This window comes from Rattus norvegicus, chromosome 6 (assembly GCF_021556685.1).
Source record: "Rattus norvegicus strain SHRSP/BbbUtx chromosome 6, alternate assembly SHRSP_T2T, whole genome shotgun sequence".
NCBI lineage: Eukaryota > Metazoa > Chordata > Mammalia > Rodentia > Muridae > Rattus > Rattus norvegicus.
In genome coordinates this window covers 49034619-49062245 of record NC_141539.1, presented here as the reverse complement: position 1 = coordinate 49062245, position 27627 = coordinate 49034619, and the positions used below count along the sequence as shown (strand labels likewise).

Here is a 27627-nt window from a genome sequence, read left to right as displayed (position 1 = left end):
AACAACCACAATAACAATAAAACAATGACGACGACGACGACGATGATGACGATACCACATCACCACAAGATATCTGTCTTCTACCATCACATGGGAGTTAAGACTTTAGTGCATAAATTATGAGGGGGCACAGACACACATTGCCATGGAAATGTTCAATATGGGGTTGATCTTGTCTGCCTTCTTTCTCCTCAGCTCACAGAGCTCACTGCTGACCAAGGTGCACCTTTGGTGCTCTGTTCATTTGGGTTTTCTTACTTTCCTTTTCTACTATTCCATGTACATGTCTGAATCTAGTAATTTTTTAAAGTCATATGTTGGTTTGGCAAGATGGCTTAGTGGATAAAGACTGAGTCACATCCCTGGAACCCACATGGTTGAAGAGGGGAACCAGCTCTTGGAAGCTCTCTTCTGAACCACACATGCACACTGTGGCATGTGACCACTTTCCTAATAAATAAGCTAATCTGATAAAAAGATCTTGGGGTCAGCTTCATTACAAAGAGTTCAAAGAGTAGAAATCTGATCATAAATGATCTGGTATGAAATTGCCTAGTTTTTTCTTTTTAATAATATTTGGTATTTAATTTGACCCTACAATACAAAAACAAAACAAAAGTAGAAATGTATGTGTATTTGTGGACAATAAAAGGGCATCAAAGACCTTTTTTTCATAGATTATCAAAGAATGTAAAGGAGCTTTATTTTCAAATTCTATGAATCCATTTGTTATAATATATTTATTAAGTTTCAATAGTGTCTGTGTGTCCCAGAGGAAACTCAGACTTGCTACATATCCAAGTATGTCTTTGAACTTCTGATCCTCCTGAGTGTTAGAATCACAGACACATACCACTAAAATTCAGTGTATGTGCTACTGAAGAACCAAATCCAGGGTTTTGTGCAGGTTAGAGAAGCAGTCTACCCATGTAGCCACATCTCTGCCTCCCTATTTATTTTAAAAAACTCTACCAGTTCAATCCCAGTTTGAACTCTACAAGATCAGACAGATGGCAGTTTGTGTCTCACTAACACTGAAGCAAGGCTGGGAATGTAGCTCCAGTGGTTGGGGACTTGCCTGGCATGCATGAGGTAGTGTATTTGATCAAAGGCACATTGGCACATGCCCTTAATCCCAGTACTAGGGAGGTAGACTGAAGGAAATCAGAAGTTGAAGGCATTCTTGAATACATAATGAGTTTTAGGCCAACCTGGACTACATGTACTAAATAAAAACTGTAACAATTTAAAAATCAGAAGGCAAGTGTATCAATATAATATTTATATCATGGACACTGTCTTAGTTAGGAGTTTACTGCTGTGAACAGACACCATAACCAGGGCAATGATTATAAGGACAACATTTATTTGAGACTGGCTTACAGATTCAGTCCATTATCATCAAGGTGGGAGCATGGCAGCATCCAGGCAGGCATGGTGCAGGAGGAGCTGAAAGTTCTGAAGGCTAGGAGAAGACTGGCTTCCAAGCAGCTAGGATAAAGGTCTTAAAGCTCATGCCTACTCCAAGGCCACACTACTCCAGCAAGGCCACATCTTCTAATAGTTCCACTCTCTGGGCCAAACATATTCAAACCACCACACAAGAAGGAATGTTCCATGTCATTCTTGTACTTTTATTTGGATTAAGTAGGATTGTGATTTAAAAGAAGTGAGAGAAATTATGGTTAAGTATAAGAGCAGATTTTTTAGCTCTGCAAAGAGTTTTATAATGCAGAGGGGACACTGAGGATATGTGGGATGAAGCCTTCTAAAAGCACTAATATCAGTCACTTTGAGTGTCTGCTTGCCAGTCTGGCATGGCAGGTGTTACATGCTGTACTGTTATATCAACAGATGACAGTCATACTTATGCTTCCAAGTAGCAATGAAGTGACCTTAATGGTCATACACCTTGTTTCTCTGACCACACTGAATTTGACTAGAACTGTCTTTAAGTTCTAAGAGGCATTTGCCTGTGAGACCTCTCCTGATTGAGCATGGGATATTCATATAGTCAAGACACTCCATGCATATCGTCAACTTCTGATGTTTTTGTCTATTCCACAGAGAAGAACACTGTAGTTTCAAATTCTTCACTTTATACATATCTGTGAACTTGTGTTGTTTGCTCCTTTGGGCATTACGGAGCCATGAAGTGTGTGTTTTATGTCTCACCTTCGTCTCCTGTCATCTGTGTAGATGCTTGTTGGGAGACCTCTTTCATTTGAGTCCCTTTTCCATATCCATCCTTTTCTCATGTGGTCCCAGTGGTGTTGTTTGCTTCACGACTCTTCCTTACCTAGAAACAGGTGTATATCACCCCACTGAAATACTGAGGTGTTCTTTACAACCCACCCACAAACTGCTTCTAAGAAACTGTGTTTTTCATCTCACTCTGAAAATACATATTTTTGCATATATATTGGCTACTATTTAACCTGCTACTACTCTTTCAAACTCACAGTAGGCTATTGTTAGAAGAAGAAATTTCCTGACACCCTCGGCCTAAGAGACTGGCCCTGAGGGCCTAGCTTTACACTTTCACTGGAAGCTCTGTGTCGGCTAAAGCATAATTGGCTTTGACACACTGTAAATGGCTAAGACCCTGGTGGTTTGGAAAAGGGGATGATACCATACAGCCTCTCCTCTAAAGAGAGGATGGGCTGAGCAACACTGTTATCAAAGGTTTGCAGATGGCCATGCAAAAGGGATGCTCTCCTGGAAACATCGTATGGAGTGGGGAGAGAAGTTTTTGCCTATGTCCTCCTGTTTGGAATTTGTTCACTCTTAGACCTGATAGTGACAGTATCTGGGGACCACACTGTGTATCCCCTGCAAGGGTACAGAAGGCTACTTCTTTTAGTTCTTAGAGTAGCAGTGGTAGCTAATGGTCTGCATACGATAATTCTGGGCTAAAGGCTAAAAGGAAGGGGTGAGGACTGGTCACAAAGCACAGCTAGAAAAGCAGGGGGACTTGAGTTCTACCCCCTGAACTCTTGAAAATGACAGAGACAGTAGTGGTACCTATAATCCTGGTAATAGGTAAGCAGAGGCAGACTGATCTCAGGGGTTCACTGCTGGATAACTATTCTATCTGTTATCTATGTTCACTGAGAGGCTGTATCTTAAATATACATATACATGCACATGCACATGCACATATGCATGTGCACACACACATACACATACATATGTGTGTGTACATATATACCTATACCTACACACACACACACACACACACACACACACACACACACACACATTATACTTGCTTGAAGTTTGAGGTGTGAGCTTTCAGCTATTCTTTCTGCCTTTCCTGGTGCTTGCTGCCATCCTATCCTACCTTGATGGTGGTGAATTCTTATCCTTCTGTCACTGTAAACCTATAATAAACTATTCTTTCTATAAGTGGTCTTGGTCATGGCATTTCAACCCAGAGATTGAAAATGTTTTCCTCACATTGCTGGAAATATTCTTCCGTTTATCTTGCCATCCTTTTCAGCAAGGGCAATGTCACACACAAAAATGTGATGCTTAGAAAGTGCTAGGCATATAGATTTATCAAGTACAATGATTGTCAAGTTCTCGTGACTTTGTTTCCCTTTAGGTAAAGGACTAGGCATTGGGAAACACCTGAGGATTAGTAGATCCTAACACAGGGAAAGAGTGAAATGTAAAAAAATCAGTTTTTCAGAGACAAATTCCAAATAACATAACAAAAGCAATTTCAGCTCAGTACAACCATAGGCACAGATGGGACCAAAGATCTCAGCATATCCATGTGTCAAATATTATCCTCATACCAGAAGCAACATTAACAAGCTAACATAAAGAATTCAAGGATGGAGTACTAAAAATGAATCTTGAAACAAGACAGACATTTCTTTTTATATTTATAATTATCCCAAGTGATTTCTTAAGATTTTTCTGTAGAAGACAAAAATAGAAACTTGAATAATATCTATTACTTGAATTTCTCTCTAGATTGTGAGTTCCATGAAGGCAAGCAGGCATTCTTACTTGTATAACTTCCCAATATCCTAGGTTCTTGTTACTACATGTAGGCGCATGTACTCTTGATTCGCATAATGCTTGAAATTGTAAACCTCAATAAATCTTCAAATGGAGTTGCTTATCATGTTACTTGATGATCATTAAGATGTTGCCATGAGAGCTCAGTTGGTAAATCACTTGCTTTGAAAGCATAACCTGAGTTCAATTCCCAGAACCAGCAATACAGAACCAGATATGATGATGTTCACAGACACTCTCAGCACTGGGGTGGGTAAAGAGATTGATCCCTGTGGTTCTCTGATCAGTCAGACTCATCTCCTTAGCAGTCTTCAGGCTACTGAATGACTCTGCCTTAGGTTGATGGCTCCTCTGATTTCTACACATATGTGCATGCATACATACACATCTACATACATGTACTCCTACACACAAACACACACACACACACACACACACACACCCCTTTGTTCCTATTCTAAGATATTTCTATGGAATATATAGTGAATAGCTGAGTGGGGGCACCAGAACATGTTTCTCCTATCTGCTTGTGACATATTTATAAAACACAATGTCAACTGTGACTAAAACAATGAAGAGGAGAAACTCTACAGACATTGCCTTGGTCAGTATGAGGAAGGGGGAAGGGATTTCCTTTCAGAGATTGGACATGTAATCAATGAGTATGTTTTCAGTTTGCAGATTCTGGTGAGGTGTGACGGGTGAATGGATGATGTGAGGGATGAGAGGGAGGGTACCAAATCTACTTTGAGAATCCGATGGTGCTTGCAGATGAATCACTGAGCTACAGCTCAGTGCAGGAACTTTATAGGTAGACTGGGAAGAAATGAATGGATTAGATACAGAACCCAGTCAGAACACACCATGCCATCATGAATGATTGACTTTTATTTTAAACTGCTTGATAATATGGACTATGTCTGTAGTCCTGTGATTATCACAAAACCTAGCAAATGATTGATGTTCCATAAACAGCTGCTGGATCAATATATGGAAGAGAGGAATGGCCTCCCAGACTGGCAATTAATTTGAATAATTATTGTCTCATTATTAATACCTGGCATTTGACCTACACTTTCTACATATGGCTTATCTGCAAGTGGGAGAAAATAACAGAAAATGATGCTGAAGTTAAATTTTCAAGTGAGAAGACGACAATTTTAAGTATAGGAGAGACTGGTGGGAAAGAAGATAATGGTGAGGAAAGTCAGTGGTCTCTCTGTTAGCAGAAGTCTGGGTGATAGCAATACCATAAGAGGTATACCAGATGTCTACTCCTGTCTCTGCTCCATTGTGACCTGGTTTCTGTTTGCAATCAACCCACATTCTGTAGCTAAGGAGTCTGTGACACTCAGTGACATTCACTCCAACTGGTGAAGGGAATGTGACAATCAAGCTTATTTTTAAGTAACAGTTGAATTGAACTTTTCTTGAAAGTGAGTTGAGAGAATGAGAGGTAAGGGAACCTTTAATGGCCCTGCTGTGGGGTGTACATCAGAATCTTGAGCCTTTCTCCCACCTAAAGACCTGACTGGTCATTCCAGTGACCTTCAATCCGTGATATTCAAGACCCAATTCTTCCTATATTGACATTCACCTGCAGGCTAAGACAGCTGCATAGGGTTCCTTTTGCAGTTTGGCAGGGAAGGCAGCCCGGTTACTCTGGAAGTTAATAGCTATTGTGAGGCGACAGATTTTGAAGGACCTATAGACCTCCCAATGTCACCTCATAGCCTATATATTAATGAAGACACCTTTGCCTTCATTTTTGGTTTACAGTTCTAGACAGGTAGGTCCATCTGGATGGGAAAGGTATGGGAACAGGCAGTTATAGTACCGGAAGCAGAAAGCTGGTTGATCTCCTTTACCCACCCCTTTCTCTCTTTTGATAGTGTCTTACTATTTAATCCTGTCTAGTCTACAAACTTGCTTTTAGACCAGGAGACCAGGATGAATGCAGAAGAGATTCAATGCTTCTGTTTCTATTTCCCAAGTGCTGGAACTCAAGGTGTGCATCACCTTGGTTGATTACATTTATGATAGACAGACAGACAGATAGATAGACAGATAGGTAACACATTTGAGAGCATAGGAAGTGAGGCAGAGCTATAAATCCCCAAAAGCCCACCCCCAGTGCCTACTAACATATTTCCTCCAACAAGCCTGCACCTCCTAAAAGGGTCCACAATTTCCTCAAACAGCACAACCAACTGGAGACCAATCGTTCAAATATATAAGCTATGAGAGATTTTTCTTTTTGTTCATATTATCTCAGGGGCCATGCAAAAATCAAGACTTGTTGCCGTTGTTGTTTGCAGTTAGAGTGAACCCAAATGCATATGAAAAGTATGCTTATCACGAAGACATTTTACTGCTGGTTTTATGAATCTGTATGTGGGTTCACCCTCAAGTTTTAAATCCATTACAAAGAACAAACACATTTATGTTTCAATTAGTGTCTGAACTGCAGCCACACATTTCTTACTTTTCCCATTGTGTCTTCTTCAGATGGGCTGAGACCATGGATGTATCACCTAGTTCTGAAGGCCAGCATCCCATGGCTCTGTCTTTGTGCAGGCTTCTGTACAAGTTAGCAGAATACTCTTTTCCTGGGCCCATTTTGTTACCTGATCAGGAATTCTGTAGAATTTTTAGAATTTACAATGACTTTATACCTAAAACTGAAGCTAAGAGAACAATGAGTGCTGGGCAATTTCCACTGTTTTGGTTTCATTGGTCAGGATTATCTACACAGTCATTCAAAGATGAATATTTGGGCTTCTTCCCCAACTTATCTTAGTAACTTCATTTGCTATCATGTTCTTACTTTAAAATCTTCAGTACTACTCAAATCTATTCCTTCTTCACTGCCCCCATTACTTCAGTCAGAATTCATTTCTTCAGCTTACCTCTTCAACATCCCTTTCACATTTGTAAGTATTCATAGGAGAAACAGGTGTGGAGACTTTTTTGAGGGGTTCAGAGGAAGACAGATCATGTACATGCACATGGACATTCTAGAGGACAAAGTAGTCTTGGAACATAGATTGAGCACCTGGGAAGATAAAATGTGGATAACTTCTTCCATCCTGTGAGAAAGAGATTTTGAACTTAATCTAATAGGTGACTGGGATTCATTGTGTAATGTCTAGGATATGAATCAGAGGTAAGCTTGTAGGGTTCCGGGTGAGAGCATAAGACTAGACCAAGGGGTATAGTGTGAGTTGATGATATTTGATTCTTTTAAAACACAGCTTTCTCAACTCAAGCACCAGCCATGTAGCCTTCTCCTGCATCTTACGTCTTTTTGTCAGCGTCTAGCTAGTACCTTGACCAACCTTATCATAGATGTGACATTTGGATGTATAGAAGGAGTTGTTAAAATTGAAACATCCGTTAAGTCAAAAATGTTGTCTATTGAATGTTTGCATCTCATGTTGATAGAGCATTGGCTACCAATAGAATGACATTTGAAGAAGTCCTTTGTGTTATTTCTCTCAGGAAACTTCTTATAGGTAAATGAACTTCCTACATAGGACTTTCTACAATTTCTATTATTTGGCACCATAGAAATAAGTGTAAGAAAAAATTACTGCTCGTTATATATCATTATATGTGTATATTAGTATATATATAATGTTTCTTAGGATATAAATATATATACATATGTATTTCTTAGGAGATATATATATATGCATATATATATATATGGCTTCATATCTATGCAATGATTTTATATATTCAGAATGAAATGAAGAATATTCTCAGGATTGGCAAATTCATTTCAGAAGTAAAAGAATGAAATAATTGTAATTGTGGAAGTACACATTCATGTGGAAACAGGAGGACAAGTTCAAGTGTTATTCCTTAGGCCCTGTCAACTTTTGTTTCATGTGGGTCTTAGGGGATCAAATTCATATTCATGTGTTTTTGAGGCAATCACTTTACAGGCTGAGCTATCATCTCTTCAGCTGCTGTTTTTAAACTTTAGTCAGAGATCTCGATATGTAGCTCAGGTTGGCTTAAATTCCCAATAGGAGTTTTGTGATTGCAGGAGACTATCACCACACTAGCAGTGTGTCTAGCCTTGTAAGACCATGTAGACCAGTAGCAGGAGTGGGAGTTTTCCACAGTGGCTGCTGGGATGTGAAGTTGTCATTTTAAACCAAATCTTCAATGTAAACTGAAATCGAGAAAAATAACACTCAGCCCTGTCAATTCAGTGTCAAAAGAGAACAAAAAACAAAACAAAACAAAAAAAACAAAAAAAAACAAAAAACAAAAAGAAAACAAACAATCAAAAAAGAAACAAAAAAGGATAGCTGGTAAAATAGTTTTGCAAGAAGCTAGAACGCACAGCAAACTTTCTGTACTGGGTCATGTTTCAAGAGGTGTTATGCATTCTCACATGCTGTTTCTCTTAGACTGCCTATTGTGTGGACAGCTTGGAAGCTTCCCTCTTCAGAAATCAAACAAAACAGGTTTCTGCTTGTATGTGTGGGCTGACTGGGTATTAGAAAGAAGCAACACAATGTAGAGAAATTGCCATTCACTGGAATGTGCTGCTTCATTTGTACCCTCTTTCAGCAGAAAGGATGGGAAAGCATCCTATCATTTTTATCAGCAGAGAACACATTACAGGGTCATGGTCACCACTGTTTACCAGAATAACCACCGAAAAAGCTGCATCCCAGGCTTCCAGATCTGTTTCTAACAAGCAAATTGTTCCACACAAATTCAGATACAGTGACACTTTGTGTGTCTGATTTGCTAAAATTTGCCATCGAAAACCAATAGTCGAGGAAGGTAGGAAGGTCTGTAATGATTAACTCCTGCTAAGAATTCATGTTTCTTTTGGAAAGAAAAGATGGCTGACTTGGCATTTGACAATCAGATACAGTTATTTGCGTGTGTGTGTGTATGTGTGTGTGCGTGTACACTTATATCTGGGATTATGAGAAAAAAAGAAGCCAAAGACCAGCGCCAAAACTATGATGTTTCTAGTGGAAATAACATTTAAAAAAACATACATTCTGTTCCAAGTAATGACTTAATCAACTGGATAATATTCACTCCATTGCAATACCCTTTGGCCCCTACCCCAATCTTCTTTTTGAATTCTGTACAAAGGACATACTATCACAGATCATTGCTATGACTCATAAAGCATTTGCATTTTCTGTCAACCCCATGTTTTTTGACAAAGAAAATATTATAATTGTGTGAAACATGGGCCTGAAGGAAGCAAGAATGACTAGACTTCCTGTTCACTGGCTGTGTTTCCACAAAGAAGGGCTAGTTTGAGCTAATTTGCATTTTTGATGGAAATGAGAATACTGAACAAAATAGTCTGGTCCTTTCCTTAGTGTTCCCAGAAAGTCTGGAAGAAACAGGAGAATGGATGTGACCTAGTCTAGGAAGTCTGGTAGCCATGAGCATCAACGTGTATGCAGAATTTGGTCATAGAGAACAACAAATGCTTGGGCCTGGACTTGGTAAAAGATTTCTGTGAGGGATGATGCTCACACCCATGTTTCTGGCTTACATTTCGTGCTCCTCTTTGCCCTACCAACAGTTCAAGTATCTATGTTTTTGGTAATAGCTGAATACAGAATAATATATATGATAGTCAAGCATATACCAAGCTAAATCTTCACACACACACACACACACACACACACACACACACACACACACACACACACAAATTAGTCTTCTGTAAAGTATTGATACTGGGTCTTACTGAGTTGTTCAGACTGACTTGAATTCTATAATTCTATAACTGACCTTGAGCTTGTGATCTTCTGGCCTTAGACTTAATCTCTTGTGTTACTGGAATTACATAAATAAATTAATTATTTTGTTTTTGTTTTGTTTTACTGAAACAGTCTCACTACATAGCCCTCACTGGCCTTGAACTCACTATGTAAACCAGACTGGTCTCAAACTCATTAAGATCTGCCTGCCTCTTTCTCCCGAGTGCTGGGATTAAAACCATGTGCTACCATCCATGCCCTGCTTAAAAATGCTATTTTAAATAATCAAAATTTACTTAATATCATTTGCTTTAGTTTTATGTGCCAAATGAGGTATTAGCATAGATTATTTGGAACTTATTTTCATATCCAAAATATGAAATTTCTCATTTTATAAATAAGCCTATACTCCAGTTAGTATAAATAAGATAACATTGAATTCTGTTTTAACAATTATACAATGAAAGTAAATAAACTGAGTGACAATTCAGTTTTACAAAGAGAAGAGTGCATTTTTAAGGTGATGAGCTTGTTTTACTACAAAATAAATTTCAGATTTGCTTATAGAAAGTCCTCTTCACTGTGTATTGGCACCAAGACTGGTTCCTTAACTTCACCAACAAAGAGAAATAGTCTCTATTTTTCAGAATTATCATTGATAGATGATTCCATTAAGATTTTTGCAAACTTGGTGTGAACAATGCACATGTAGTGTAATAAATTTAATTGTGCAGATCTGACAGGCCAGCAGAAGGCTCACCCAGGCAGCATCTGCACATCCTTCCTGGGGTGTGTCTCTAGAAGGTCTCTACTTCACTGGTTGTGAAGCACCTGGGGTTTGGGATCTCTGTCCTTACATGCCTTATTTCGCTTCCTACAGCCTAGTTGGTGATCATTTTCCCTCCAAAATCTCCCCAGATGTAACCCATGGAAACTGACCACCAGAACTCCGCCAGGAGGAGTTCACATCAACCCAATGGCTCAAAAAGCTATTATGTAACCCTCTCATCTTCATATAGCTTTTATGTAAATTAGCCATACTCCTCGTAAGGTTGTTATATGGGTTACACAAAGAGCTGTATGTTAGGGATCTGGTAAGGTATCACAAATACTCTAATATGGACCCAAATGTCTTCTTCTTGCTAAGTATCATACTAGATCGTACATGAAGGGAATGAGTCCCACTATCCTTATTGCATTATTGAGGATCAGAAAAAATTAACACTTTCAAGTGTGTCTTGCCAGGATGGAGATAGTATGTCCATCCTGCCTTCCTAACTTCTTAATACCAAGTGACCTAATGTTAACAATAGTTGTCAACAGTGAAATGTTCTTAACCTTACCCTATTCTTGTTCTTGGTTTTCTGCTTCGGCACTTCCCGCATCAGTGCTATGATACTATTATAGTTAGTAGAATCAATGGGGCAGTCATTTTAAGCAATGTCTTGCCTCCCAGGGAAGTCATTGTGAGCAATGCAGAACATAGCTTTTTGTTTGGTGTGGTGGAGGATCTGTCTTTCACAGTGAGTGGATATTTAATAGGTATTTTATCCGAAGCAAATCTGAGATTTGCTTTTTGGAAGAGCAAACACAGAGATCACATTTATACTTTTCTCCCTCTTCCCTCTACACCAACTCACTCAGGATTTCTTTTGGAAATCAATTGATTTAAACAAATGGGAAGTCACCTCATGTCTGGAAGTCATTAAGTCCCATACTTTGTGTCATGGCTTGAATTCCAAGTGCTGTGGGTTTCCTGGTAGTTTGGGGTAGACTCTCTGGTATCTGTCCTAGAACCTAACTTTGTCCTCCAGTACAGGCTGATGTCACATACAAACGCATCTGGGATGCAGAGCTCTTGGGTTTGGTCTCTTTTCTGAAGGTACACATTTCCTTCCTGGTCTCTTTATGCCTTTGTGTAGAGACACTGTGTGAAGCTTAATTTTGACTATGGATTTGATTAGAGTAAGAAATGTCTGGGGCACTAGTAAAGTACATCTTTGGATATGTCTGAGGAGGGAAGGTCTGTCCCAAATGTGGATAACCCCACATCACAGACCAAAGTCACAAACTGAATTAAAAAAGAGAAAAAGGAGGAAGCTAAAAAAGCATTGGTATTTCCTTTTCTCCACTTCCTGGTTGGTGTTGGAGGTAATGGACCAAGTTGTTCATGCCGCCATGAACACTTCCCCACTGTGATGGGCCACATTCATCTGAACTATGTACCCAAGTAAAGTCTTCCTCCCTTAAGTTACTTCTGGTAGGTATTTGGTCAGAGTAAAAAGAAACATAGCTAATATAAATAATTTCACAGGTCATGCCCCTGACAGGTACCACTCTGCTTGACCTGTGTTCCCCAAACCTGGCTATCTCCTGGCTTCCCTTCTTTCCTCATTTTTATCCTCCAATTTTTTTTTAAACACAATCACTAGACTCTGTTCATTAGATACTTCTGAATGAACCCAGCCCCCAGTCAACTGCTCCATGAACATACTGTGTTCAGGGCAGTTAAGGGAGAGTCATGGCAGTCTATGTCATATGGCTACAAAGAGCCAGCCACACATTTACATTTATTAACAATTAATTCAATTTTCTCCTGGTAAAGTCTCTATCTAGTTTACAAAGTATTTGTGATGTTACCTGTAGGTGATTGGGTAAGGTTTTATAATGCACAGACAATAGAATCCAGGGCGTGTTGGACAAGTTTCCCATCCATCCCTGACCATGGCCCCCAGTCAGTAACTTTCATATTAAAGCCCCAAACCCCACAGTTAGGAAGAACAAACCACAGGAACACATTGTCTCAAGTTCTAATCCATGGGCCATAGTTCTTTTCTTTCTCTGTAATTGAAGCTCATTCACTAAAGGACATTGTCTCTTAGAACCATGGCATTTTCCCAGGCCACTCATATTGTAGGGCAGTACCACTCTTTCCCTGCCCCCCACGGCAGATCAAGCTCCTTGCGTTGCCCTCCATATGTGTTGAAAGAGTGAGGATTTATTCTGAGAAAGAGAGAGAGAAATGCAGAGGGAGCTTTTGACATTTTAGAATATGTGCTGGGAAGGCTTTGGCATCTGTGACCTCAATAATGGAAGGTTTCGCCATGCTGTGAGGGGTGGAGACCAGCAGGCAGCTCCTGTCAGTGAGTCAGGATTGATAAATTCGTTATCTGGTGCTCTGTCAAAATGCTCCTGTTAGCTGGGCGTGATCTCTCTCACACATGGAACACGGTTAAGCCATCTGCTCGCTTTGGAAGCATGCACTCTTGAGCCCTTCTCCTATGCCCAACTCAGGGCTGTGACTCACCCTAACATAAGGTGATTCATGGGCACAGAGGTGCCAGGCTGTAGCCCTCAGGAGCAGTTGCTGGTGTCCAGCTGCGGTGCTGAGTTCTGACAAATCACCCTTGCTGCACCCACCATCCACTGAGGGATCACTGAAGCTCTGGTTGAGTGCTAATGTTTTTATAATGTGCCTCCTTTGCACAGACTGGGATCAGAAAGCAGGCTGCTAAGTGCTCTTTGTTTCTCTTCAGACAAGGGTCTTTGGAAAACTACCACTTTCATCAGAGCAGGACTGGTGGCTTTGCTTGGCAGAGACCAACGACCTGAGGTGTGGGTGTTCGATCAAGCCGCTCAAGCAGACTGTCGGCCACAGGCCTCTTATGCTCTTTTCAGGCGGGGGATGGGAGTGTCTAAGGCTCTTGATTAATGTGAAAGTCCTTCAAGTGCTCTGTCTTTATGTCTAAGAAGCATTGGGGCATTGCAGGGGAAGATGAGGTGGATTCCAGGCTGTAATTAGCAGAGTCAGACCTGGCCAGTGCCACAGACTAGCAGACTAGCACATCAGGAAGGGCCAAAGACTTCGAAACCACAGACATGGTTTCCCTACATCCTGTCTGCTTTTCCCTACTGGGTAATATAGGATACTAAATCTCTGATCCTCAACTTTCCCTCAGGAAAAAGGATTTTGCTTTGCATGGCGGACGGTGCCTTTCCTGAAGCTTGGCTCCTAACTCAGCAAATGTCAGTTTTCTTCTAAATTCAGATATCTGAAGGGCAGATTGCTTAGAAGACAAAATAAATTATGTATCGAGTCCAGAGGATGAGTTATCTTCTAGGCAACATGATTTTATTTCATGTATATAATTTATGGGGTGACCATTTTCTTCTGAGCTTCAGGGCTTAAAGCCTGTGTCAGTCCTTCTGAGATGTGCTGTAGAAAGGCATGGCGATGTGGTTGGTGAGAGAACTCAGCTGACAAAGTACTTGATTCACAAGTCTGAGGACCTGAGTCCATGCCAAGAGCCCACATAAAAGCCTAGCACTGAGATGTGTACTTGAAATGTGAGCTCTGGGCAGGCAGATCCGTGGGGCTCCCTGGCCATCCACGTAACCTTACTTGTGAGCTGCAGATCAAAGGGAGATCCTGTCTCCAAAAACAAGATGAATGGAGCAAGGAAAGACAGCTGAGGTTGACCTCAAGCGTCTACACTTACATACAGGAATATGTGTGTGCGTAAACACACATAGACACACACAGACACACACAGACACGTGCATGCAGCTGCTCACACTTGAGAATCCAGGACCTGAGACCTTTTCTGTTGTCCCTTGGAGGCTCTGCATCTTGACTCTAGTTTTATTGACTGCTGCCCACCAAGGATCACTCTCTGCATCAGCCAGGTACCGTATTAGTATACTTCTCATGGAATCATCACACTCAGTCACCGGCTCAGCCCTGGATGGGTAACTAAAGACATTGGCTCACATTCTCTGTCAAGGACTCATATTTTCTACTTCCTTGGACCTCTGCATGGCCACAACCCTCAGTTCTGCCGTCACAGTACAGAGCTAGATAGCTACTGGTGATGAGCCAAGGGCTGTGGCTCTAGGGCAGTGAAACTCTCCTTTTTGTGTTGGTTCCTCGTCAGCCATTGCTTTGCTACTCCCTGGCATACTATGTTAGATCTATAGACATTGTCTATTTTTCCTTACCGTCATTTGGAATTTAAGAGAACCCAGGCTGGCTGGCTTTCTTTCTTCCTTCCTTCCTTTCTTCCTTTCTTTCTTTCTTTCTTTCTTTCTTTCTTTCTTTCTTTCTTTCTTTTTTTGTTTTCTGATGTAGCAACACATCTCAGCTTCCAGAGCACTTTCCTTGTTATGTAAGGCCCAGACATGTCTTTTGGAGGAGACAAGATGCTGACATCTTACAAACCAAAGTTTATTACCAAGCACAAAGCTTCATTTAGAATATTTCAAAGGATGTATTGCCCATGGCTTAGGGACAAGAAGCTCTGTGTCCATATGTCAGTGAGAGGAGAGAGTAGAATGGAATGACCTTTAATTCTCTTTCTTTCTAAGAGTATGGAGAAATATTTATGTTTACTTTCATGGCCATTACTTCTGGATGGACAATTGAGATAGCTAAATTTCTTGGCTTGAGATGGGGCTTGGAAGGATCTGATTCTATTGACAGTGGTCTTGTGAGTTTCAGGGGGCGATTTGCTTCTGATGGAAGAGATGGATAGTCATGTTAACCAGGAAATGGGGAGTTCCAAGCCAAGGAAATCCAACTTTGATCCTTCATCGCCTGGGGTCACCCCAAGTTTTCAGCATGGAGTGAAAGGAACTGACAAGAGTCGTTAATCACAAGGAAGGCTTGGTTCTCCTTATGGCTCTCTTTTGGCCCCTGGTTTCCCTGTCAGCCTTCTCCTGGCACACAGGAGTCAAGATTGACAGGAGCTGTGTTCCCCAGTTGACTCTGTGTGAACCTGATATCCAGGCTGCCATCAGGTATGACTCTAAGAGACATTTCTGTGCTCTGTTGCACTCCCCAATGGTCTCCAACCATCTGGGGGTTGGGCTTCCCACAGCCCAGTTAGGATGACCATCCCCCTGAAACAGCTGAGGCCTGAACCTTCTTTCTCCAGTTCTGGTTCCCTTAAAAGGACCCAAGACCTCCTGAGGGAAGCAACATTTTGTTTTCCACAGACACAGTCTCTTACTGTTTCAGACAGCCTGGTTTATTTCTGCAGCTTTGTTTAGAGAGTGACTTCTGAGATACCCCTGCTGGCCAGGACACTGAACATTTTTTCTACCATCTTCTCTCTACCTCCGAAGAGACAAGAGCTGCAGCTTCACTTATAAAGTCTCTTTCTTTCTTTTTCTCTATCTGTGTGCCTCTGTCTTCCTCTGCTTTTATGTCTGTTAGTGTTTTTGCCTCTCTTTGTTTCTGTCTCTCTTTCTTTCTCAGTACAACCTTTCTTAGAGTCTCTCTTAAGATTTAGTCTTTCTAAGAAATCTGAAAAGGAAGCAGTGAATGATATAGACAGAAATGGAAATGGGATGGAGTGGCAGCATCCCAGACCCTGGTTTGGTCCATCATTGTGGTTTTGACTTCCGTGGGCTTATGTCTTTGAATGCTTATATCATGATGTACTGTTTCCTTGGAAGCAGGATCCAGGATAACCTTTCCCTACCATAGGTAGCTTTTGTCAGCTATTCTATCATCAGCACAGGAAGACAGATGGCGTTAGCCACAGGTTAGGTAGGGTGCAGGTTTTATCTGCTTTGAGTTCAGTTCGCATGAACATCCAATGAGGCACGCTTCAGCTTTTCATACAGCCGTCTTCCACTGCTTTAGAAAGAGAAAAGCTGTAAGGTGTTGCTGAGTTCCAGGGAGCCCATAAGAGGAATTCCTCTACCTGTTGACAGTTAAGCTGGAGCAGATGAAAGAAATATGTTGTTACTGGGAAGGTGAACCCTGATGTAAAACTACTGAGAACATTTCTAGCACTCTGGCTGGAGTCTGTTTCAATAGGCTGCATAATGGAAATGTACACTGAGCCCTCATGGGCATCTTCTCAAAGGTGTTGCAGGACTACTGCATTATTACAGCTGGTCTCACCAAGGGCAGGTACTGCTCTCAGCCAACGCCAACATGGAGTGTGAGACAGTAATGAAGAAATCCATTAAGTGCACATGTGGAAATATAAAGTGCAGTCATGATCAGTTGCATCCATGGGAGCAATACATGTGATGTCACAAGGCTCCTACACATCAGCCGTGATGTCTGCAGCGTGGCATGTGGTTTCCTGCAAAGACAGCTAGATTTTGAAGTCAATTGTGTTTGATTTGTCTGCTCAGAAGTGAGCAGGCTATGGACAATGCAATCAGCACTTCCCAGGTGCATAGTCCTCAAGTCTAAGTGGCAACTGGGATACAACTTTCCATGTCATTGTGGGGAGGGAAGTGTGATGGGCAGGAAAGGGTGAAGGAGAAAGCGACACAGAAGCGCATGCATCTGAGCTGGGCTTTGAAATACGCTTACGAGTTCATCCAGACAATGCTTGCTTCTCCAAGAAGTAATAATGTAGAGGGTAGATATAGGCCAGGTGGAGAGATGGAAGGAACAGGAGGCCCCCAGGGCTACTCAGGGCCAGAGCACCTACATCAGGTTAAGGATGTCCATTTGGTCCTCTTTGCATAGAAAGCCATTCTTTCTGCTGGGAAGAGATGACAGTTTAGGAACAGTTTGTGAAGATCTGTATATTATGTGCATATTTTAACTCCTCCCTTCCTTTCTCCTAGCTTCTTGCCCAGAAGAATGTTGTCAAGAGGGCAGAAATGAGCTGTGTGCGTTTTCTGGCTTTCACACATCCTCAGTACTTTGGGGGGAAAGTGGCTTATATAAAAATAGTAACTGGGGATGAACCCAGTGCTGGCCAGGAAAGAGAGAGTTGAGGCCTGAGTGATGACTGGGTGTGAGGGAGGTGGAACAGGAGAAACGGCAGGGATACTGTGTGTGTGTGTGTGTGTGTGTGTGTGTGTGTGTGTGTGTGGTATGTGGATGTACATGTTTATAAGGTGTGTGAGTGTAGTGAATGTGGAGTTGCATATGAGTATGGGAGTGTGGAGTGAGTATATACATGGATACAATTTGTATTTGTGTGTGTGTGTGTGTGTGTGTGTGTGTGTGTGTGTGTGTGTCTGTGAGTGGGGAAGAGATGGAAACCCACGCCCATCTCGTGTGGATCCCTACTCTTCCAAGTTTAGGTTGACCTCACAAGAGCCAGTTATTGATACTGAGGCATTTGCCTGTCCTAGGCACTGGATCTGTGCAGGTAGATGATGGTCTATAGGGGTTGTCTACACAGTATCCCATTTGGCCTTGTCTATTTTTTAATAGGACTTCTTTACATGTCAGGAGACATGTTCTGTTACCACCAATGAAATCTCTGAAGCAATGCTGGGAAATTACACCTTCAGTGTATAAAGAGGTGAGGGTCGTAAAAGTGTTCAATCTTCTTCCCACCTCCGCCCATTTCACACAGCTCGGGAAGCAACAAGAGAGCAGGGCAAACAATCAGTAACATGCAGGTGCAGACTTGGGGTGCTGCCAGGTCAGAAGGGAGCCATGGGCTGCCACAGAGGCTTTGTAAGCTGGAGAAAGTCCCCACGGAAACACCCACACAAAAGCCTGTTTGTCAGTTCACAACAAAGCCTTAAAGGGCGAGTGAAAATTACCCCAATTCTTAAGTGAAGAAATCCAAATTAGCAGATGTCTGAAGGAGCACTAGCAGAATCATCTCATCAGGTATCAAAGCCCCTGGGAGTCACTGTGTTCTACGAGCCTCTTTGCCTCCTGGAGTCTATGTTATTGTGGCTCAGTGGCTGTTTATCAAGAACACATTTAGTTAACTTTTAGAGATCTGTGAGGGAAAGAGTTCTGAGAGTACATTTGCTGACCACCTCCAGATGCCACCTTCCACTGTTTCAGCCTCTAATATCAGGGTTGATATTTGATAAGGCATAAGGAAACAGAGGTCTGAGTTTTGCATCCAACTTGTACAGCAAAGTTCCTGAGAACTCAAGGAAGTAGGCCAAAGCCATAAGAAGCAGAAAGTTTACGTCAGGAACAAACAACACCAATATTTATGGTTTTATTTAGTCCTATCAATCCTGTCCTTTCTACACAATATGTGGAGACAATCTGAAAATTAAGAGACAGTCTCATTCATTGGTTGGGATGGTGATCTCTCTCTCTCTCTCTCTCTCTCTCTCTCTCTCTCTCTCTCTCTCCCTGTGGTATCTGTGGTATCTCACTCTGTGTGTGGATGTGGTGTGTGTGGATGTGGTCTCTCTCTTTTTTGTATGCATATGTGGTGTCTTAAGTGTGTGTGTGTGTGTGTGTGTGTGTGTGTGTGTGTGTGTGTATGTTGTCTCCAGAAGTAGACATCAGTCATCTCCCTGCACCCATGTTTTTACACTTTGAAGCATGGTGATCACCAGTATATTGCTGGCCAGCAAATTCTAGTGACCTTCCTGAGTCTAGCTCCCCCAAGTTAAAATTACAGAAACCACATCTGGCTATTTTGCATGGGTTCTGATGTTCTGATCTCAGGTCTTAACACTTGCATAAAAGACTCTTTTCTGGAGGAGCCAGCATCCTAAGCTTATTATGGCTTTCACTGGCATTTCTGCATTAATTCACGATTTTCTTCAAATGTTGCCATCTTACTTCTCCCAGGTATTGAGACAAAGAAAGAGGAGGAAACCACTGACTTCACAATTGCTTCCTTCCAGTTGTTTCTGACACCCTCCATTATGTCCTGGTTTCTGTCTGATGGCTCACCCTTGATGGACATCTAGCTTTGCTGATTGTTCTCTGAGGGAGCCTGTCACCATTTTTTTGCTAAGCAGGCTCACTGTGAGTAGCACCCCAGGTTAATAGTTGTTTCCCTCTGACCAGTTTACATTGCCATTCCATTGTTTTCTGAAAGTCATGATATATTGCTTAGTTTTCTGTTGTTATGATAAAATATCTTGGCAAAAAGCAAGTTAGAAAAGTAGCATTTATTTTGACTTATACTTAGAGAAGGGATACAGTCTATGATGGTGGTAAAGGTATGGGATTCTGGGAGCAAAGTGATCACATTTTATGTGCACGCAGGAAGTTGACAGAAAGAACCGGAAATGGGTGGGGTGTAGCTACACCCCCTCAAAGACTGCCTACTTCCCCTCCTTGAAGTACTTCCTCCAGCATGATTCCACTTTCTAAAAGTGTCACAACCTCCCGTAACAGCACTGTCAGCTAAGGAGGAAGAACTGAAATACATGAACCTGAAGGGTACATTTCTCATTCAGCCCCTCACACAGGGGCTCTGATGAGAATGGGCTAAGATTCCATTTATTAATATGGGTCATATTTTTCTTCATTTCCCTCCACCTTCTTTAAATGTAATCTGTTTGCTTTTGACTTTTTGTTATTTTCCCTGGGCATCCCCAGTTTCTGGTATGCATGTTTGTGTTTGTGGGTTGATAACCATTTGCTAAGTGTTTTTACCTCTGTGGCTAATTGCTACATACTGTGTATAGTCTGTGGACAATTCTTCAACCATTTCTTCTCTTTCTGCTGTTCCTAAGATTCTAACTGCATGTGTATTACCCTGTTAAATAAGCATCTGGGATTAGTCCCTGTAAAATTTGTTTAGCTTGCTTTTGGATGTATCAGTTTGGGCAATTTCTCTTGATCTGTTTATTAGAGATTCCTTCTTTACTGTGTAGGAATATTGATGAGACTTTTGAATGAGTTCTGTAGGAATGTTATGACAATGTTCTTAAAAAATGAGTGTATTTACTGTGTCCGTTTATTTTTTAGTGTCTGTGTAATACCACACCTCTGAGGAGGTCAGACAACAACTTGAGGGGATTGGTTCTCTTCATCAGTTACATGGATCATGGAGATCAAACTCAAGTTATCAAGCTTGGCAAGAAGTATTCTTAACCACTGAGCTATCTCATTGGCCAAAAGAAGAGTGTATTTGTAATATTTGAAACTATTCTCTTACAATCTCAGAACTTAGAAGTCAGAAATCAAAGTTCCAGGATGGCTCTGGTCCCTCTGAAGGCTTTAATGAAGTAACTTTTATATTTCTTCTCATGTCGGCCTAGTTTCACACATGCTGGTTTCCTCTCTCTGTATAGGGGGTGTTACTGTGAGCCCCTATTCAGCATGACATCATTTCGACTAGTTTTATCTGCAAAGACTCCAAATACAAATAAGATCACATCCTGGGCTTCCACGTGGATATAAATACAGGACAGCACTCTTCAAACCAATAGCTGAGAAATGGCATGGTGTGCTTCATCTGTTTCTATATTTTTCAAGGCTAGCATTTCTATTTTGTACATCTGTACTGGTTTCATCATTCCATTGAAGTTACCAAAATGTTCTTGAATTTTGTACTTGTTTTTATTAGAACATCTAACAAATTAGTGACAACTGCTTTAATATCTCTGAGTGACAATCCCGATGGCTACATCCTATCTAAGTCTGATTTTGCTGATGGTGTTGACTCTTGGCTATATGGTAGACTTCCTTGCTTTATTTGGCCCTCATATTTTTGGTTTCTTATGTGAAAGCTTAGAGGCTGACATATACAAATTCTACACCTGAAAGCAGATATGCCTATTTTATTGCTAATTTGGGGTTTGGGCTGAGTATTTGTTAATGTTGCAAAATGATCAGATACATTGTGGAATAATATGTATTTCATTTTATTTCCTTATTCTTTGTGTGTTTTTTTTCCGTATGTGGTGTGAGGGCACACAAGTGCTATAGTGCCTGTGTGGAGATCAGAAGGCAACTTATGAGAATTGGTTCGCACCTTACACTCTCCATGTTGGTTCCAGGGACCCAAACTTTGGACCTGAGCTTACCTACTTCGCTGTCTGCCTAGCCCCTGGAGTGATACTTTATTCTAAGCAAGGTTCAGTTACCTGATGGAACATTAATTTTGGATGTGTCTCAGCAGATGTAGTGGATGGTACAGCTGCTGCTAACCTAAGGACATATACAAATCTCCCTTTACCACTGTCAGACCAACACCCAAGTCTTTTTTGGTGAACCAAAGAGTTTAATTGGGGTGACTTACAGAAGCGTGTCTAATGAGTTACTTTTAGGAACATCTCAAACTATGTATGGCTACACAATGTAATAAAAGCTCCCTCCAAATCATTATACATCTCTCTGAGGGGTGGGCTCTCATGTGCAATCCCTGTTCACCTCCTGAGGCATCTTGGTCCTCCTTCTGAGCTACTCCTGCACTTCTTTGTCTGTGAGTCCTTCATGGGTCTCTCCTGAGTCACCTTGTGTAAACGCTCTCACTTCCCCTCCACAAGGGCACATCCTTAGGCTTAGTCTCTTGAGAGTTTCATAACCCTTATTTAAAAATGACTCAAGTCAGGTTATTCCCAGAGGCTACAGAATCCACCACAGTCAGTCATCTAAGCTGTAGATCTACCATGAAGAATCTGGGATAAATTCGCTGTCTGTGTTTGCCGGAGCTGGGAAATCTATTCTCACCTGGCTTTGGCTTTCCATCCTCTGCCCTCCAGACTTGGACTGGACACCGTTGGCTTTCACGGTTCTGCAGCTTACAGATGGCAGCTTGTGTACTTTCTCCATAATCTCATTTGCCAATTTTCACGACCACTCTATCCTATCAGTCTACTCACCCATCAATCATCCATCCTATTACTCTCATTTCTCTGGAGAGCTCTAGTTTGAAAACCCCAATCGATACAGTATGAAGAAAGAAAATGTTGAAATGTGAAGTAGGTCTGAAATGATGGAATCCTAGAAAAGAAATTGCAAACTCCTTTTAGCCTAATATATTACAAAATAAATATTTTAGTGACGTGGAGTTTATGTGGTGGTCAACAGAGGAATGTCTTTATCAAACTCTTTTCTAATGAAAGAGTTGACACCCATTTTCTGCTGGAAACTGCTTCTACAGAAGAGGAATCTTTACTGTCTACTATGTTCCCAGGCATAGTTTCTTTCCTTCTCCTTCACATTAATGTTGTAAGTATTGTTGTCCATCTACTGATGATTAAGCCAAGCTAATAACAGAGATAATTGCCATGTGATTGGAAAGATGAGGAGTGAAGCCATCACCTCAGCCTAAGGGTTTATTTCTTTAAAAACCCAAGATTTATCTTACCTGTGGCAAATTAAAAGCTAAGTAAGTGTAGCACATGATGGGCATTTGATGATACCCAAATGAAGGAAAGGAGGAACCAAGAGAATTGGATGCTTTGTCATGCAATATCAGGATACACGATGACACACTGTTTTGCCTATTATTTCTGTATTATTAGTGTCAGCTAAGAAAACAAAGTAAACCAAATAGAACTATTTATGTTCCAGCTGGAGCCAGGGAAGCTAAGAACAAGCAGTCTGAATGTGTTCTACAAACCAAAGTTATTTCAACAATTTCTTTGTTGATTCTTGCCGGCATGTTAGTTAATTAGGGGACTTAACAACAGCTACCCAGGTGGCCCTGTAAGCACACTGTTTACGGGGACCTCACAGAGAATTCTTTTGTGGAAGGAAAAAAATGAAATTTCCCTGCTTGCTTCCCTCTTGTTTTTATTGTTTTTCGTTTTTGTTTTCATTTTCTATCGCCTTTCTTTATTCAACATACATTTTGTATATCCAAAGACAACAACGTTTTAGGCTCAGGATGAGACGATGGAAAGTCAAGGTCTCCACTCGCCCCCACCCCAGAAGCTTCCACAGAAGGAGCAAACAAACCCAAAACACAGATCTCAAGGTTTTTTTTTTTCATCTTGGCATTTTTATGGGCAGAGGGAAGATTGTTCTGCCATGATGCTGGCGATGCCTTCCCTTCTGGCTTTCGCAGCCTTTGTTTTTGGCTCTCAAGAGATGCCCCCTCCCTGTGTGTGTGTGTGTGTGTGTGTGTGTGTGTGTGTGTGTGTGTGTGTGTACTTTAAAGTGCAGTGAACCGCACACTGAAGTTCTTTCTCTCTGCAGATTTTGTAGGTGTGACAGCTCAGCCTACACAGCCCACCTGCTCCAGTCTCTCTTTCTTCTTTGACAACTGGTGTTTGGAACAGCGGTGCTGACTCTGGAGGAGTTAGCAAAGCGTGAGGCAGCCGGAGAAGCCTGGGGTAACCAGTCTGTGCAGATCAATTCGGAGCCAGCTGGCCAGACAATGAGAGCAAGACCACATGCCCATCAGAAAGAAGGTCACAAGCGCTGGCATGACCACTGCTGGAGCCTCATTCTTAATAAGCACAGAAAATTCTGGAAATGTGGGTGTTTAAAGAACAATGTAAAGAAGTGAAAGTCTTCCTAGGATGCAGGTGTGTGGTTAATACTGCAGCTTTGGTTTTTTTTTTTTTTAACGCTTTCAGCTGCAATTTTGGTTACTTTTTCGTGTGTTTATATAATGTGTTGTATGCAGGTATATGCATGTTCGCATGTGTGTGCATGTACCTATGTGAGGATGCACATGCATATGTTCTGTAACTGTGGAAGGCCAAGGGAGATGTTCAGCATCTTCACTGATGGGCCTTCCGTCTTACTCCTGAGTCAGGGTCTCTGGAAAGCCCTGACCTCTCTCACATGACTGGTTTTCCTAGCCAATTTGTTCCAAGGATTCCTTGTCACTACCTTCTAAGGCTGGGATTATCAGTGGGTCATTGCACCCAGCCAGAATCTCTGTAGATGATGGACATCTGGACCCAGGTCGCTTACTCAGCTCCTCTTGCTTTGGCAGCAAGTGCTATAACCATGGATCCAGAACTCCAGCTACCCCTGCCCTTTTAAAAAGAGATAACGTGTTCCCTGGCATCTGCACAGCCAATCTGAAGGGCACTCTGCTTAGCTCTGGAGCCCTGGTAGTGATCTCTTAGGCTTGGCAGAAGTGAACACAAGTGAATAATGATGACAATTGGCAAGAATCCTCCTCTTTAACTAATGGCCATGCTGTAGTATTCAGATGCCCTTAGCAATGCCTTCCTGTCATAGGTGGCTATCCCTGTCACTGGGAGTGAGATGCTCCTTAGTAACCTTGAGAGTCCCTCCTGGCTCCTCCTGAATTACTGATTACTGTCTTTTCTTCTCTGGACTCCTGGAGCACCTTCCTAGATGCCTGCCCTGTGACGTTTAGAGGGACTTCTGCTCTTGCCTTCTCTGTGGTCTGGGACTAAGTCTACATGCTCTAGGCTACCAAAACTCAGCATGGCTTTGCCACTTTCAAGAGGTCAGTGAAGTGCAAGCTAAAACAATCCATATCACCAAAGGGGGTGGATCATTATGATCTAGTGGATAATCACGTTCTAATTTTTTCTCCTGCCAAGCAACCAGCAAAGTCATAGACAGTAACCATGCAGGCAACAGAGATTCTAGAGGGAATTTGACAGTGACAAGGAGCCTAGGGTGCAAGGTAGACAAGTAGCATAAGGGACACATCAAGGGCTTCTGTTGATGCCCATCTTGACCAATGCAGGTACTAAATCTTGCTGAATCTACCACCCATGAGGGCAGTGCTTTCTACTTCCCTGTGGCTGCATCCAGAACTAGTCAAAATGACATGGTTTTACCACATCTATTGATGCTACCCAATAGCTCTACCCAGAGCTTATGGTTTGGTTCTTCTGAAAAGCAGAATCAAGCATTCTACAAGTGTTCTCTGTTCTCCTGGTTATCTCAGCCATAGATTTTACAGTGAATAAATGTGCAAAGAGGGCACTGGTAAAGCACATTCAAGATCAGCCTGGTCCATCACCACATGAGACTACAAGTGACGCCCTATTATGACCCACCTATATCCATTCGGTTATATGCATCCCATGGCTAATTTCATACTATCTATACTATTATGCATTTGTGCAAAGACAAAGTATTACCCACTTCTTTATATAAAATACATTTGTTGAGAGAATATTTTGATTCCTTCCACTGTGATGATCAAACTTTTAAAATGTGTAATAGAGGAAGTTCAAGGTTGTCTCCTGAACCGTAGAATCTTTATGTGCCTAGCCAAGTACAGTGCACCAAGAGCCAGCCCTATGTATGGTAATTACTTTGAATTGTCACATTGCTTACTGTTTCCTTGTCTTACAATTGCATCCCAGCACTTCCCATTGTCTCCTTTCTGACAGGGACCACTATCCACTGACCTGTGATATATGGAGATATCATGAATAGATCTCTTTCAGTCTTAACCCTCTGGGACAATAAGCCACAATAAATAATTCTATAAGTTGCTCCTGGTCATGTCATGATATTTTACTGTAACAACAGAAAAGTGACTGCATCAAGGGGGAAATAGTTTGGCTCATTGTCTCAGAGGGTTCAGTACATGGCCGTGTGATGGACTTGTATGCCTAGGTAGAACATCAAAACAACAAAAGGGAGTGTGGCAGAGGCTCCTCACCTCAGAGTATACAGTGTTCTAGTTTTGCTTCTGTTTCTGTGACAAATGACTTAAAAGAAAGCAACTTAGCAGAAAAGATAATGTTTGACTTATTTGTAACAATTCATTGTGGGAAAAACAAGACAAGAATTTAGTCTTACATCCAGTTAAGAGCAGAAAAAAAAAACCACAGGTGAACAGCCCTTGTTTTCTTGATTGTTTGTTCATGATCAACTCAGTTTCTTATTTTTGAGCAGTTCAGAGTCTAGGTCTTGAAATGGAAACAGTCATATTCAGAGTTCTTCTCACTTTCGTTAATAACCAAGACAATCAAACTCTGCAGACATGCCCATGAGCCAATGTGATCTAGGTAATTCCTCACTGAGATTCTCTTCCCAGGTGATGCTAGATTGTGTCAAATTGACAGGCCAAATTAACCAGTACTGCCTGGAAATGGAGAAAAAAAGGGATACAGGCAAGGGGAAGAATATCTCTCAGTGATGCTTCTGAGTGATCTACGTCCTTCAGCTAGGTTCCATCTAAAGGTTCTGGGAGCTTCCTAAAGTGCTATCAGGCAGAAGTATTCACCACAGAAGCCCATGGGCCACATTGCCTGTGGGGACTGTGGTACTGTCTTGTCTGAAGATCGGAAGTGGGTGGAATATCTGAAGATGTCCCAGTGATCAGACACTGTGTCAAGGCTATTTCTTCGTCTGCATTCTTCTGGGGGCTCATGAGCATAGACTGTTTATAGTAGGAAAGGAAAACCTCTTTCACCAAATATTCCAGGATCTGCTTCTCGGGCATAGCATCACCTTGTGCTGGAAGAGAATGGAACCCCTAAACAGTCCATTTTGTCAGCTAGATGAAGCCTGAGTGAGAATATAGGAAGTGGCTTTTTAGGACAGAAAGTTGATACTGGTTTCAAACTGGTGTTTGTATTGTTCTTATTTAAAGAATGTTTAAACGCACACTTTGCAAGGGATCCCAAGTCTGTGTGTTGTGATCTACTCGTGGCAGGATGCTGCATTCACTCTGAGGGGCTTAAAAGCTTCCCCGGTTGAGTCTCCTAGAGCTGAGAACCACTGAGCCACATAGTACTCAGCCAAGAAATTACACACAGGTGTTCTGCCCCAAGGCTTATAATGAGTAATTACTTTTGTTGTTTTTATTTTTTGTTGTTGTTCTTGTTTGACAGTTTCATACATTTATATAACAAATTTTTAGTCATTTCACACACCCCCATTTTCTTCCCCCAGAAGCCTTCATCTCAATAAGTCTCCTCTTCCTTCCATGCCTTGTTTTGTGTGTGTGGACCACTTAGTATAGGAATTACTCGAATGAGCATGGATGGAAGGTTATTTATTGCTCATAGGCATTATGGGGGAGTGTACCATTATTATTCTACTGAACAGTCATGATATCAAACTAATTTCTAAGTACAAATACTAGTGTTTATGGATTAATATAATCTAAATATTCATAAGTATTAATATTACTGAGCTGCTTCATACTGTAGCAGGCAGTGGGTAGTACAGGAACCATAACTGGCCAAAATGTTGATAGATTGCTCAGTCTGAAATGGACCATCAACACCAGCCCCTCAT

At 41.5% G+C, this 27627-nt stretch overlaps 1 protein-coding gene across 3 annotated transcripts in view; it reads left to right on the top strand.

Annotated features, from left to right (window-relative positions):
- LOC148005168 (uncharacterized) overlaps positions 1–25870 on the top strand; it is an 86205-nt gene extending 60335 nt beyond the window's left edge. The window contains exons 6-7 of one of the 3 annotated variants that reach the window (XM_087554936.1): positions 17980–18070; positions 20452–21360. In XM_087554936.1, the coding sequence (XP_087411062.1) occupies positions 17980–18070; positions 20452–20577 (217 nt within the window). In that variant the 3' untranslated portion in view covers positions 20578–21360. Of the gene's footprint in view, positions 1–17979; positions 18071–20451; positions 21361–23631 lie in introns of those variants that run through there. The other 2 variants (XR_015622311.1, XM_087554937.1) reach the window with 2 other exon arrangements.
- The last annotated feature ends 1757 nt before the right edge of the window (positions 25871–27627 follow it).